A 15,167-nucleotide genomic window follows, 5' to 3' on the forward strand; every position below is an offset into this window, starting at 1 on the left:
GGGACCTTTAGTCCCGGTTGGTAAGGGTTTTTTTTTTGAAATAAAGCAAAAACAACCCGCCTACTAGACCGGCACGACCTGCATACGACTAACCCAATCTCTAGTTGGGCCAGGATGTAGGCCCGTACGGCCCAGTAGGCCCCACAGGGCAGAAGACTTGCAATATGCCCACAAAGGCCTGCTTAGAGAGGAGCTTGACATGGTAGCCACGGCGGGGCTTATAAACCGGTGTGAGCTCCTCTCAACTAGCGAGGTGGGACTAAACATTGTGCACTGCGGGTGGCAGCGCACCACCTTTAGTACCGGTTGGTGGCTCCAACCGGTACTAAAGGGGGGGTCTTTAATACCGGTTGGAGCCACCAACCCGTACTAAAGTCCACCATCTTTAGTACCGGTTGGTGGCTCCAACCGGTACTAAAGACCCCCCCTTTAGTACCGGTTGGAGCCACCAACCCATACTAAAGGCCACCACCTCTTTAGTACCGGTTCGTGGCACGAACCAGTACTAAAGGTTTGCCACGAACCGGTACTAATGAGCGCCGCCCGCCTGGTCATTGGAACCGGCACTAATGGTCACATTAGTGCCGGTTCAATTGTAAACCGGGACTAATGAGTTTCACATAGATCCTTTTTCTACTAGTGTTGCTAGAAGGGAAAACTAATGTCATATGGAGGCCGACTAATTCTCATTAATTTGAAGCTCACGAGTATGCCAATGTTTCTTTTATCCTTCTTCAAAGTCCTAGTCGGGGTTCAGAAAAGATTGGACTTTTATCGATGTCATTTTTTTATGGCAGAGTGATGAGTTAAAGAGAAAGTACAGACTTGCTAAATGGGATATTATTTGTAGCCCAAAAGACCAATGTGGGCTTGGAATTGAAAATTTAGAGGTGAAGAACAGATGTCTTCTCAGCAAATGGCTGTACAAGCTATCTGTAGACATCGAGGCCACTTGGGCCCAGATTCTGCGTAATAAGTACCTTCATTCTAAAACCTTGTCTTAGTGTCGATCAGACCGACTAACTCACTGTTTTGGAAAGGACTGATGAGAGTTGGATCAGCATTTTTCCATAGGGAAAAATTCATTATTGGTAATGGTACTTCCACGAGATTTTGGGAGGATACATGGTTAGGGGAGACGCCTCTAGCTATCCAATACCATTCTCTCTATAATATTGTTTAGCGTAGAGATGCTTACGTTGCAATAGTACTATAGTCCACTCCCCTCAATATTTAATTTAGGGGGACTTTAGTGGGAAACCATTGCGAAGCTTGGCCCCATCTTGTGAGAAGATTGATGGATGTAAACCTCTCTCAACAGCCAGACCAGTTGCGCTGGAAAGTTACTCAGAATGGAGTATTTTCGGTAAAATCCATGTATGCTGATATTATTAATTCTGGCATTATCCCTCGATCTTTGCATATCTAGAAAGTCAAAGTGCCCTTAAAAATTAAAGTGTTTATGTGGTTTGTTCACAAGCAAGTCATTCTAACTAAGGACAATTTGGCTAAGCGTAACTGGACAGGATCGTGGAGATGCAGTTTCTGCGATCATGATGAGTCTATCAAACACCTATTTCTTGATTGCCCAATGGCAAAAAAATTATGGCGGTTCATGCACATAGCTTTTAACATTACTCCTCCGAATACCATCCGTACGTGGCTGGATGGAGTACAATCAGAAACCGCGAAACTGTTTCGTGTAGGAGTGTGTGCTTTATTATGGGCTATATGGAATTGCATGAACGATTTGGTTTTTAACAGAACAACACATATTCATTTCTTGCAGGTTATTTTTCAGGCCACTACACTGCTCCGTATGTGGTCGCTACTCACTCCGACGGATGCCAGGGAGTGTATGGTTACTGGATCTATCCGTTGGAAGACGGTAGCACGGGCTATAATTTGGATGGAGGTCATGTAATTGGATAGGCTTTTAGTTTCCTATCATTCTTTATTCCGCCGATTGTGGCTATTCTGCATTCTTGCAGTTAGCTCTTTGTGAGCCTTTTTGTAATTCGGGACCTGATGACTTTGTCAGACTATTTGCTTTTTAATAAGACGGTCGCATGCATCTGTCTGATGCAGAGGCCAGGGGATAACCTCCTTTTCGAAAAAAATGTTCTATATGAATAATGTGGCACACACTATATTCACATAGACGAGAATTGGCTGCATAGGGGAAAACACCTACATATCCTACCGGTGTCATTTCAGTCATGATTCCCACTCGCCACATGTGCTGAAGAAACCCAAGAAACTGCACAAACATACATGCTGCAATGAAGATTGTTAAGTTGTTTATGATCATGACTATACTAAGGTGTGGTTGTGATAACACATAAGTGTAGGGGATCGCAACAGCTTTCGAGGGTAAAGTATTCAACCCAAATTTATTGATACGACACAAGGGAAGCCAAAGAATATTCTTGAGTATTAACAGTTGAGTTGTCAATTCAACCACACCTGGATAACTTAGTATCTGCAGCAAAGTATTTAATAGCAAAAGTGGTATGATAATAAAGGTAACAGTAGCAAAAGTAAAGATAAATGTTTTTGGGTTTTTGTAGTAGTTGTAACAGTAGCAACGGAAAAGTAAATAAGCGAAGAACAATACATGAAAAGCTCGTAGGCAATGGATCAGTGATGGATAATTATGCCGGATGTGATTCCTCATGTAATAGTTATAACATAGGGTGATATAGAACTAACTCCAATTCATCAATGTAATGTAGGCATGTATTCCGTAAATAGTCATACGTGCTTATGGAAAAGAACTTGCATGACATCTTTTGTCCTACCCTCCTGTGGCAGCGGGGTCCTAGCGCAAACTAAGGGATATTAAGGCCTCCTTTTAATAGAGAACCGGAACAAAGCATTAGCACATAGTGAATGCATGAACTCCTCAAACTACGGTCATCACCGAGAAGTATCCCGATTATTGTCACTTCGGGGTTGTCGGATCATAACACATAATAGGTGACTATAGACTTGCAAGATAGGATCAAGAACACACATATATTCATGAAAACATAATAGGTTCAGATCTGAAATCATGGCACTCGGGCCCTAGTGGCAAGCATTAAGCATAGAAAAGTCATAGCAACATCAATCTCAGAACATAGTGGATACTAGGGATCAAACCCTAACAAAACTAACTTGATTACATGGTAAATCTCATCCAACCCATCACCGTCCAGCAAGCCTACGATGGAATTACTCACGCACGGCGGTGAACATCATGAAATTGGTGACGGAGGATGGTTGATGATGACGACGACGACGAATCCCCCTCTCCGGAGCCCCGAACGGACTCCAGATCAGCCCTCCCGAGAGAGATTAGGGCTTGGTGGCGGCTCCGTGTCATAAAACATGATGAAACTTTCTCTCTGATTTTTTTCTCCCCGAACGTGAATATATGGAGTTGGAGTTGAGGTCGCTGGAGGTCCAGGGGGCCCACGAGATAGGGGGGGCGCGCCCTACAGGGGGGCACCGCCCTGTCTCGTGGATAGGCCCTAGGCCCCCTGGTATATTTCTTTCGCCCCGAAATTCTTATTAATTCCAAAAAGTACCTCCGTGGATTTTCAGGACATTCCGAGAACTTTTCTTTTCTACACATAAAACAACATCATGGCAGTTCTACTGAAAACAGCGTCAGTCCGGGTTAGTTTCATTCAAATCATGCAAGTTAGAGTCCAAAACAAGGGCAAAAGTGTTTGGAAAAGTAGATACGTTGGAGACGTATCAACTCCCCCAAGCTTAAATCTTTGCTGTCCTCAAGCAATTCAGTTGATAAACTGAAAGTGATAAAGAAAAACTTTTACAAACTCTATTTGCTCTTTTTGTTGTAAACATGAAAAGCCAGCATTCAAGTTTCAGCAAATATTATGAACTAACCATACTCACAATAACACTTAGCTCTTACAATTACTCATATCAATAACATAATCAGCTAGCGATCCATAATAATAAAACTCGGATGACAACACTGTCTCAAAATAATTATAACATGATATAACAAAATGGTATCTCCCTAGCCCTTTTTGAGACCGCAAAACATAAATGCAGAGCACCTTTAAATATCAAGGCTGACTAAACATTGTAATTCATGGTAAAAAAGATCCAGTCAAGTCATACCCAATATAAACCAATAATAATGAATGCAAATGACAGTGTGCTCTCCAGTGGGTGCTTTTAATAAGAAGGGTGATGACTCAACATAAAAGCAAATAGATAGGCCCTTCGCAGAAGGAAGCAGGGATTTGTAGAGGTGCCAGAGCTCGATTTTAAAATAGAGATTGAATAACATTTTGAGCGGCATACTTTCGCTGTCAACGCAACAACTATGAGATGGCTATATCTTCCATACTACATGCATTATAGGCAGTTCCCAAACAGAATGGTAAAGGTTTATACTCCCCCAACCACCAACAAGCATCAATCCATGGATTGCTCGAAACAACGAGTGCCTCCAACTAACAACAACCCTGGGGGAGTTTTGTTTAATTATTTTGATTTGCTTTGATCTTTTTGGATCATGGGAGTGAGCATCCCGGTTACCGGCCCTTTCTCGTGAATGAGGACCGGAGTCCACTCCTCATGAGAATAACCCACCTAGCATGGAAGATAAAGGCAGCCCTAGTTGTAACATGAGCTGCTTGAGCATACAAAACAGAATTTCATTTGAAGGTTTGGAGTTTGGCACATACAAATTTACTTGGAACGGCAGGTAAATACCGCATATAGGTAGGTATGGTGGACTCATATGGAACAACTTTGGGGTTTAAGGAGTTTGGGTGCACAAGCAGTATTCCTACTTAGTACCGGTGAAGGCTAGCAAAAGACTGGGAAGCGACCAACTGAGAGCGACAACAGTCGTAAACATGCATTAAAATTAATTTACACCGAATACAAGCATGAGTAGGATATAATCAACCATGAACATAAATATCGTGAAGGCTATGTTGATTTGTTTCAACTACATGCGTGAACATGTGCCAAGTCGAGTCACTCAATTCATTTAAAGGAGGATACCATCCTATCATACCACATCATAATCATTCTAATAGCATGTTGGCACGCAAGGTAAACCATTATAACTCATAGCTAATCAAGCATGGCACAAGCAACTATAATCTCTAAATGTCATTGCAAATATGTTTACTTCATAATAGCTGACTCAGAAACGATGAACTCATCATATTTACAAAAACAAGAGAGGTCGAGTTTATACCAGCTTTTCTCATTCCAATAAGTCCATCATATATCGTCATTATTGCCTTTCACTTGCACGACCAAACGATGTGTATAATAATAAGAGTGCACGTGCATTGGACTAAGCTGGAATCTGCAAGCATTCAACTCAAGAGAGAAGACAGGGTAATGTGGGCTCTAAATTAAATAAACAATTATGCATATAAGAGCCACTAAGCATTTTCAATATGGTCTTCTCGACCCCCAAAGGAAAGAAAAGAAAATAAAACTATTTACACGGGAAAGCTCCCAACAAGTAAGAAGAAGAATTAGAAATCTTTTGGGGTTTTCATTTTAATTTCTACTACAAGCATGGAAATTAAACTAACTAAACTATTTTTTTGGTTTTTCTTAAGCTTTATCAAACACACAAGAAGAAAACTAGAAAAAGAAATTTAAACTAGCATGGATAATACAATGAAAGAGTATGAGCACCGACGACTAGTGTGTGAACATGAATGTAAAGTTGGTGAGAAGTACGTACTCCCCCAAGCTTAGGCTTTTGGCCTAAGTTGGTCTAGTACCAAGGATTACCTGGCTGATATCCATAAGTGAAACCGGGGTTGTACTGAGATGCAGCGGCAACCGCCTCCTGAGCTGCAGCGTGTTGGCGAGCTGCCTCCACTCCCCTCTCATATTCAGCTGCTTCCTCCCTGGTGACAACATATCTTCCTTTTGCCTGATAATAAAAAAGGTAGGGAGCAGGAAGAGTAATAGGGAAGACGTTGCGTCTGTCATAGATTAGTCGATAATGGAGGAATTGTTCATTTCTCTCAAGAAAATGATGATTGAACATAGCTTCTTTATCCAAATAAATAGGAGGTAAAATCATACCCCCCCCTCTCGTAGGGCTATATTAAGATAATTAGCCACACGGGTTGCATAAATTCCTCCAAATAAATCTCCCTTTCTACTATTATTCTGCAACCTACGTGCAACTATTGCCCCCAAGTTATAACCTTTATAACCTGAAACAGCACTCTTGAGGACACACAGATCAGGGACACACATGTGACAAGCTTCGTCTTTACCGTTAATGCATCTACCAATAAAGAGAGCAAAATAATGTATAGCAGGAAAATGAATGCTCCCTATGGTAGCTTGTGCTATGTCCCTAGACTCTCCCACAGTAATACTAGCAAGAAAATCTCTAAATTCAGATTTGCCAGGATCATTAATATTACCCCACTGCGGGAGTTTGCAAGCAGTTGTGAAATCCTCTAAATCCATGGTATAAGATGTATCATAAATATCAAACATAACACTAGGAGAATTACGCGTACAATTATATTGGAACCTCTGCACAAAGGAATCAGTCAATTGATAGTACTGAGGACACTTATCTTGTAAGAAGTCCTCCAGCTCGGCATTATGCACATACGCGTCAAATTCCTCCTTGAAGCCTGCTTCGACCATAAAATCATTGGATGGCCACTCACAAGCCCGTACATTTGCGTCCCTCAGCAATTCAACGTCTTGCTCACGTATAGCAATCCTTGGCCCTTTCTTTGCCGAGGAACCACCTTGGTACATTCTTCTAAGCATAATTCGTTTTCTGAAAATTTCTGAAATTTTAGTAACTTCAAAATAAAAGTGAATAAAACTAAACAAGATTGATAGCAACTACTCCTACAAGTGCCTAGAGCCTATATCATGCATTGGAATTGCTTGGAACCTCAAAAATTTAACATGCAAGCTGAAGAACATGGTCACCTATGCAGAAAAAATTTGCAATGAATAAAGCACTAGAACAAAAACTAATTGGACCAATGGAGGAGTCACATACCAAGCAACAATCTCCCAAAGCAGTTTTGTGAACGGAGCTTTGAGCAATGAGATCGAAAATCGCAGCAAAATGAGCTAGAACTCGTGCTTGAGCTGGATGGGGATTTTTTTGGGTAAAAGATGAAGTGTGTGGGTGCTGGCATAAGTGGAGGGGGACCACTAGGGGCCCACGAGACAGGGGGCGCGCCTTATAGGGGGGCAAGCTCTCCACTCTCGTGGCCTGGTGCTTGCCCCTCCTGCAGTGATTTCAGTGCCTAAAATCCTCAAATATTCCAGAAAAAATCATACTAAATTTGCAGGGCATTTGGAGCACTTTTATTTTTGGAATATTTTTTAATGCACGGATAATTCAGAAAACAGACGGATAGTACTATTTTTGCTTTATTTAATCTAAATAACAGAAAGTAAAAAAGAGGGTACAGAAGGTTGTGCCTTCTAGTTTCATCCATCTCGTGATCATCAAAATGAATCCACTAACAAGGTTGATCAAGTCTTGTTAACAAACTCATTCCGAATAACACGGAATCGGAGAAATTTCGAATAACACTAAGTTACCTCAACGGGGATATGAAAATCCCCAACAATAAGAATATCATACTTTTTCTTGACAGTAGGAAGAGAAAATCAAAACCTCCAAAAATGATAGTTGGAACTTTTTCAATAGAATTGATGCTATGAACTTGAGATTGTTTCCTCGGAAAGTGTACCGTATGCTCATTACCATTAACATGAAAAGTGACATTGCCTTTGTTGCAATCAATAACATCCCCTGCAGTACTAAGAAAAGGTCTACCAAGGATAATAGACATACTATCGTCCTCGGGAATATCAAGAATAACAAAGTCCGTTAAGATAGTGACATTTGCAACCACAACAGGCACATCCTCACAAATACCGACAGGTATGGCAGTTGATTTATCAGCCATTTGCAAAGATATTTCAGTAGGTGTCAACTTATTCAATTCAAGTCTACGATATAAAGAGAGAGGCATAACACTAACACCGGCTCCAAGATCACATAAAGCAGTTCTAACATAATTTCTTTTAATGGAGCATGGTATAGTTGGTATACCCGGATCTCCAAGTTTCTTTGGTATTCCACCCTTAAAAGTGTAATTAGCAAGCATGGTGAAAATTTCAGTTTCCAGTATCTTTCTTTTATTTGTAATGATATCCTTCATATATTTGGCATAAGGATTTACTTTCAGCATATCAGTTAAGTGCATACGTAAGAAAATAGGTCTAATCATTTCAGCAAAGCGCTCAAAATTCTCATCATCCTTTGACTTGGATGGTTTAGGAGGAAAGGGCATGGGTTTCTGAACCCATGGTTCTCTTTCTCTACCGTGCTTCCTAGCAACAAAATCTCTCTTATCATAATGTTGATTCTTTGATTGTGGGTTATCAAGATCAACAGCAGGTTCAATCTCTACATCATTGTTTTTGCTAGGTTGAGCATCAACATGAACATTATCATTAACATTATCACTAGGTTCATGTTCATCACCTGATTGAGTTTCAGCATCAAAAATAGAAATATCATTAGGATTCTCAGGTGTGTCTACAGTAGGTTCACTAGAAGCATGCAAAGTTCTATCGTCTTTATTTTTCTTATTTTTAGAAGAACTAGGTGCCTCTAAATTATTTCTCTGAGAATCTTGCTTGATTCTCTTAGGGTGGCCTTCAGGATACAAAGGTTCCTGAGTCATTTTACCAGTTCTAGTAGCCACTCTAACAGCAAAGTCATTTTTATTATTTAATTCATCAAGCAAATCATTTTGAGCTTTAAGTATTTGCTCAGGTTGAGTAGCAACCTTAGAAGCATATTTGCTAACGAGTTTGAGTTCATCTTTAACTCTAGCCAGATTATCGCTTACACGTATTATCTCAAAAGCATTATTCTTTAACTCTCTACCAACATAAGCATTAAAACTTTCTTGTCTAGCCATATATTCATAAAATTCATCCAAGCATGGGCTATGAAATTTAGTAGAGGGAATTTCAACTTTATCATATCTATAGAGAGAATTTACCTTTACTACCTGTGTCTTGTTATCAAGACAATGTGGTTCTTCAACAGGCGGTATATTAAGACCATGTATTTCTTCAATAGGAGGTAAATTCTTAACATCTTCAGCTTTAATACCTTTTTCTTTCATTGATTTCTTTGCCTCTTGCATATCTTCAGGACTGATAAATAAAACACCTCTCTTCTTCGGAGTGGGTTTAGGAATAGGCTCAGGAGTTGGCTCAATTGGTTCAGGAATTACTTCAGGAATTGGCTCAGGAAGAGTCCAATTATTTTCATTAGTCAACATATTATTCAATAATATTTCAGCTTCGTCGACAGTTCTTTCCCTGAAAACACAACCAGCACAACCCAAGTAGTCCTTGGAAGCATCGGTTAGTCCATTATAAAAGATATCAAGTATTTCATTTTTCTTGACAGGATGATCAGGCAAAGCATTAAGTAACCGGAGAAGCCTCACCCAAGCTTGTGGGAGACTCTTTTCTTTGTTTTGCACAAAATTATATATTTCCCGCAAGGCAGCTTGTTTCTTATGAGCAGGGAAATATTTAGCAGAGAAGTAATAAATCATATCATGGGGACTACGCACACAACCAGGAGCAAGGGAATTATACCAAGTCTTAGCATCACCCTTTAATGAGAATGGAAATATTTTAAGTATATAAAAATAGCGAGACTTCTCATCATTAGTAAATAGGGTAGCTATATCATTTAACTTGGTAAGATGTGCCACAACAATTTCAGATTCAAGGCCATAAAAAGGATCAGATTCAACTAAAGTAATAATTTCAGGATCAACAGAGAATTCATAATCCTTATTAGTAACACAGATAGGTGAAGTAGCAAAAGCAGGATCGGGTTTCATTCTAGCATTAAGAGACTGCTGCTTCCATTTAGCTAATAATTTCTTAAGATCATATCTATCATTGCAAGCGAAGATTTCCCTAGCAGCTTCTTCATTCATAACATAACCCTTAGGAACAACAAGTAATACATAATCATTGGGAGAACCTTCATCATCACTATCATCAGTAACAGGATCTTCAGTAATTTCATTCCCCCTAACTCTAGCAAGTTGTCATCAAGAAATTCACCTAATGGCAAAGTAGTATCACGCACAGAAGTAGCTTCATCATGCATAGCAGAAGTGGCATCATCAGTAACATGCGACATATCAGAATTCATAGCAGTAGCATGTTTAGGTGTCGCAAGCCTACTAATAACGGAAGGAGAATCTAGTGCAGAGCTAGATGGCAGTTCCTTACCTCCCCTCGTAGTTGAGGGCAAAATCTTGGTTTTAGCGTCTTTCAAGTTCTTCGTAGTGATCAACAGATAAAAATCCCAAGTGACTCAGAGAATAGAGCTATGCTCCCCGGCAACGGCGCCAGAAATTAGTCTTGATAACCCACAAGTGTAGGGGATCGCAACAGCTTTCGAGGGTAACGTATTCAACCCAAATTTATTGATTCGACACAAGGGGAGCCAAAGAATATTCTTGAGTATTAGCAGTTGAGTTGTCAATTCAACCACACCTGGATAACTTAGTATCTGCAACAAAGTATTTAGTAGCAAAAGTGGTATGATAATAAAGGTAACGGTAGCAAAAGTAAAGATAAATATTTTTGGGTTTTTGTAGTAGTTGTAACAGTAGCAACGGAAAAGTAAATAAGCGAAGAACAATATATGAAAAGCTCGTAGGCAATGGATCAGTGATGGATAATTATGCCGGATGCGATTCCTCATGTAATAGTTATAACATAGGGTGATATAGGACTATCTCCATCATCAATGTAATGTAGGCATGTATTCCGTAAATAGTCATACGTGCTTATGGAAAAGAACTTGCATGACATCTTTTGTCCTACTCTCCCATGGCAGCGGGGTCCTAGCGGAAACTAAGGGAAATTAAGGCCTCCTTTTAATAGAGGACCAGAACAAAGCATTAGCACATAGTGAATACATGAACTCCTCAAACTACGGTCATCATAGTATCCCGATTATTGTCACTTCGGGGTTGTCGGATCATAACACATAATAGGTGAATATAGACTTGCAAGATAGGATCAAGAACACACATATATTCATGAAAACATAATAGGTTCAGATCTGAAATCATGGCACTCGGGCCCTAGTGACAAGCATTAAGCATAGCAAAGTCATAGCAACATCAATCTCAGAACATAGTGGATACTAGGGATCAAACCCTAACAAAACTAACTTGATTATGGTAAATCTCATCCAACCCATCACCGTCCAGCAAGCCTACGACGGAATTACTCACGCACGGCGGTGAGCATCATGAAATTGGTGATGGAGGATGGTTGATGATGACGACGATGACGAAACCCCCTCTCCGGAGCCCCGAACGGACTCCAGATCAGCCCTCCCGAGAGAGATTAGGGCTTGGCGGTGGCTCCGTGTCGTAAAACGCGATGAAACTTTCTCTCTGATTTTTTTCTCCCTGAACGTGAATATATGGAGTTGGAGTTGAGGTCGCTGGAGGTCCAGGGGGCCCACGAGATAGGGGGGCGCGCCCTACAGGGCGGGCACCCCCCTGTCTCGTGGACAGGCCCTGGGCCCCCTGGTATATTTCTTTCGCCCAGAAATTCTTATTGATTCCAAAAAGTGCCTCCGTGGATTTTCAGGACATTCCGAGAACTTTTCTTTTCTACACATAAAACAACATCATGGCAGTTCTGCTGAAAACAGCGTCAGTCCGTGTTAGTTTCATTCAAATCATGCAAGTTAGAGTCCAAAACAAGGGCAAAAGTGTTTGGAAAAGTAGATACGTTGGAGATGTATCAGGCTGCATGCATCGTCCAGATGCAAAGGCTGGGGGTCCTCCTCCTTTTCTAAGAAATGACTGTACTAAGGTCACAAGAAAGCATTTGCATTCTTTTCAGAGTCTCCAAAGGTTCTCTTGGTTTAGATGGCACCCCACAATGGGCAAGCGCAACACTGAAATCGAGATGCCATCATTGGCTTAGCTAGGATCTGACATCTTCCTACTTGTAGAAGTGTAGAAACTGCCCCCGTTTGATTAGGCACAGTTTGAAAACAATTATTTAAACCATTGCTCGTATCTTGCCTAGGCATGCTAATAGTAACATATTCCTGCACTGCAAAGTTCCCAGCCTAGCTCTGAACAAACCATACACATATTTCTATCTCTTGCTGCAATGACTGCTTACCATACATAATTGACATTAAAGCAACTAAATAATAAGAGACAACTAGCTGCCACAAGCTTGCCATCCTTTTATTCTTTCCTGTCCACATTACAACTTTTAAGAAAATTGCTGAAATTAACAAATATTACATTGGGCTGGAGATTATTATTACATTGAAGTTGCGACACCAGATTGTTCTGTTATAGCTGCAAGCAATCTTGGCATTGGAGGAACATCAATGTCCTGTTGACCCTCAAGAACCCGCACAACTTCACCCATTATTGGCCGATCGAATTCATTATCTTGGATGCACCAACATGCAACTTTGCAAACCCTTTCAGCCTCTTCCAAATTGAAAACACCATGTAACTGCGGATCTACCAAACTCTTCAAATCTCCACCGTGAAGCTTGCTGATGGCTTGGACAGGGAAGTATTCAATATTCTGGTCACTGTAGTTGCTGCTAGTGTTGTACGATGTTTCAGGTGAAGAATTCCTCCTTCCTGATATGATTTCAAATAGCACCATGCCGAAGCCGTAAACGTCGACTTTCGGTGTGATCGCCACTCCAGTAAGCCACTCTGGGGCAAGATAACCCACAGTTCCTCTGAATGAAGTAAGAATTCGGCTGAAATCCCTTCCCACAAATGCTGCCAACCCAAAGTCTGCAACTTTAGGAACAAATGATGCATCCAAAAGTATGTTCTCTGGCTTAATATCGCAGTGTATGATGCACTTGCGACAACCCTGATGCAAGTAGGACAATCCTCTAGCAACTCCTAGGGCTATCTGATATCTGATGTTCCAATTTAGGACGACAACATTTGCATTGCTCGTCTTAAATAGATGACCATCAAGAGAACCATTTAACATGTGTTCGTACACAAGTAATCTGTGATCACCTTCACAGCAGAAACCAATCAATTTGACTAGGTTTATGTGTTGGATCAGTCCAATTGAGCTCACCTCGGCCCTGAATTGCTTCTCTCCTTGGCAGGCACCATCAAGCCTTTTCACTGCTATACTAGTCGAGTCATTTAAGACTCCTTTGTATACAGAACCAAAACCACCTCCTCCGAGCTTTTTTGAGAAGCTTTTAGTAGCACGAACCAAGTCGGTGTATTTGAAGGCTACAATTCCACCAGCACTACCTAGATTGTCATACATAGGCAAACCACAACACTTGAATTTGTTCCTCCAAATCAGTAACAACAACATGACCATTATTAACCCAAAACCAATAATACTTACAATAGTAACAACTCCGACCTTTGGTTTTCTTTTCTTTTTTCTGGAACCGGGTAGCGAATCTTTGGCAGCAAGGCGAAGGTAAAGAACATCTTCAGAATTATTTTCAATGCCATCATTCAGATTTACACTAAGCAGTTCCCCATGCCAGACAGAGCATCTGTTGTTGTTATAGGAATAAGCAGTGCAGGAGCAAGAACCGAGACATGCTTCTTCACATTTGCTCTGAGTGGTAGCAACTTCTATAATTTGTGGGTTGTAGGGCAATGCAACATGAGCAATGGGGTGGAACATGTCTGTTGAACTTGTCATGTTTTTCTTGTTACCACTAGTGCTGCAATGTAAAGGTGTGTTTCTAATGCACCCTCCTGTTCGATCCTCAAACTCCCAATCATGTCGTGACTTATGGGAGAAGCTCTCCATACAGATACATGATGGATGCGCAATGCCGTTGCAAACTGTGAAAGGCCCACACGTAGCAGGCGGGCTGCAGGGATCAGCAGGCTCGGAATATATGATTTGCCAAGACTGGTTGGCTTGTGACCAAATATTCAGCTTAACCTGACCAGAGATGTCTAGTGAGACAAATATGGAAGACGATGATTCATCCAGTAAAGTGTACGTGTAGTACTCCTCCTGGTTGTTATTGACATATGTTAGGTTAATCAAACCTTTGGTCCGAGGATCTAAATCTAGAAGTGTCTTGAGCATTGGTATCAAAGATGATGATCCCGAGGTTGCATAAACCAGATACTTTACCAAGGGGTTGTTGCGGCGCTTGAGGACGATCCCGCTGGTGTCTTCTAGTTCCATGCTGTATGAGCCAAGACCCAGATCAATGCGGCTCTTTTTTGATATGAACTGGCGACTGAAACCAGTGACCTTGTTCCGGCCCAACTTGGCGCCAGGAAGCCCGACATCTAATGGATAGTCGAAGCTCTGCCATAACGGTAGGTCAGATGATGGGCTATCTGTGACTTTGACAGCAAGATTTCCAGTGTTCAAGAGAACAGCAACACTAGTGGTGGTGGTGTTTATGCTGCTACTTTGTGTCCAATTGACCATGTGAGTGGACCAAACAAGGGATTCAGTGCCGGCAATAGCATGGTTTACGACAATGACAAGATTGTCGTTTCTTGAGATCTTGAGCTGTGTTGAGTTAATGTTGGCGTGGGCAATGGGCTTCTCCCTATTAGCAACCCACACAGTAGTGAAAACTGGAATTTTATTGAACCATATGCCAAGGTACCAGTTGTTGTGGGACGACTTACTAATAGTGCTTGCCGCTGGCTGGAAGAATCCGAGCGCGAACTTGCCGTTTCTTGAGACGAGCTTATCACCGACGGTGAGCACTCGGCCCGGCACGAGAGTATCACCTACGGGTGCAGATGTGGAGCAGCAAGATGTGGGCAAGAAGAGAAGCCCAAGTAACAATATGTAGAGCGGATGCATGGAGAAGAGTGTGGACGTGCTCTGCTCTGCTATTCGAAATAGGAAGAAGAGGATGTATATATAGGCTGGAACATGTTGTTGAGCTGAACTTTCACTACGATCCATTTGGGACCAATCAAATTCAGATTAGGACAGTAGTGGCCCAATTTAGATTGGGGCCACTATCTCTCTGTATAATACAAGGCTGGTACTATTTTCATGAAAACTACTGTATGTGCTAGTCGGCAGGG

The 15,167-nt window shown here is 41.3% G+C and overlaps 1 protein-coding gene across 1 annotated transcript; it reads right to left on the reverse strand.

The window, feature by feature from the left end:
• Window positions 1-12,249: 12,249 nt before the first annotated feature.
• Window positions 12,250-14,945, reverse strand: LOC119294828 (G-type lectin S-receptor-like serine/threonine-protein kinase At2g19130). The gene has a single exon (XM_037573103.1). The coding sequence runs from the start codon at window positions 14,935-14,937 to the stop codon at window positions 12,406-12,408; it is 2,532 nt and encodes an 843-aa protein (XP_037429000.1). The 5' UTR covers window positions 14,938-14,945; the 3' UTR covers window positions 12,250-12,405.
• Window positions 14,946-15,167: the final 222 nt, after the last annotated feature.

Source organism: Triticum dicoccoides, chromosome 4B, assembly GCF_002162155.2.
Source record: "Triticum dicoccoides isolate Atlit2015 ecotype Zavitan chromosome 4B, WEW_v2.0, whole genome shotgun sequence".
In the NCBI taxonomy this organism is placed as follows: domain Eukaryota; kingdom Viridiplantae; phylum Streptophyta; class Magnoliopsida; order Poales; family Poaceae; genus Triticum; species Triticum dicoccoides.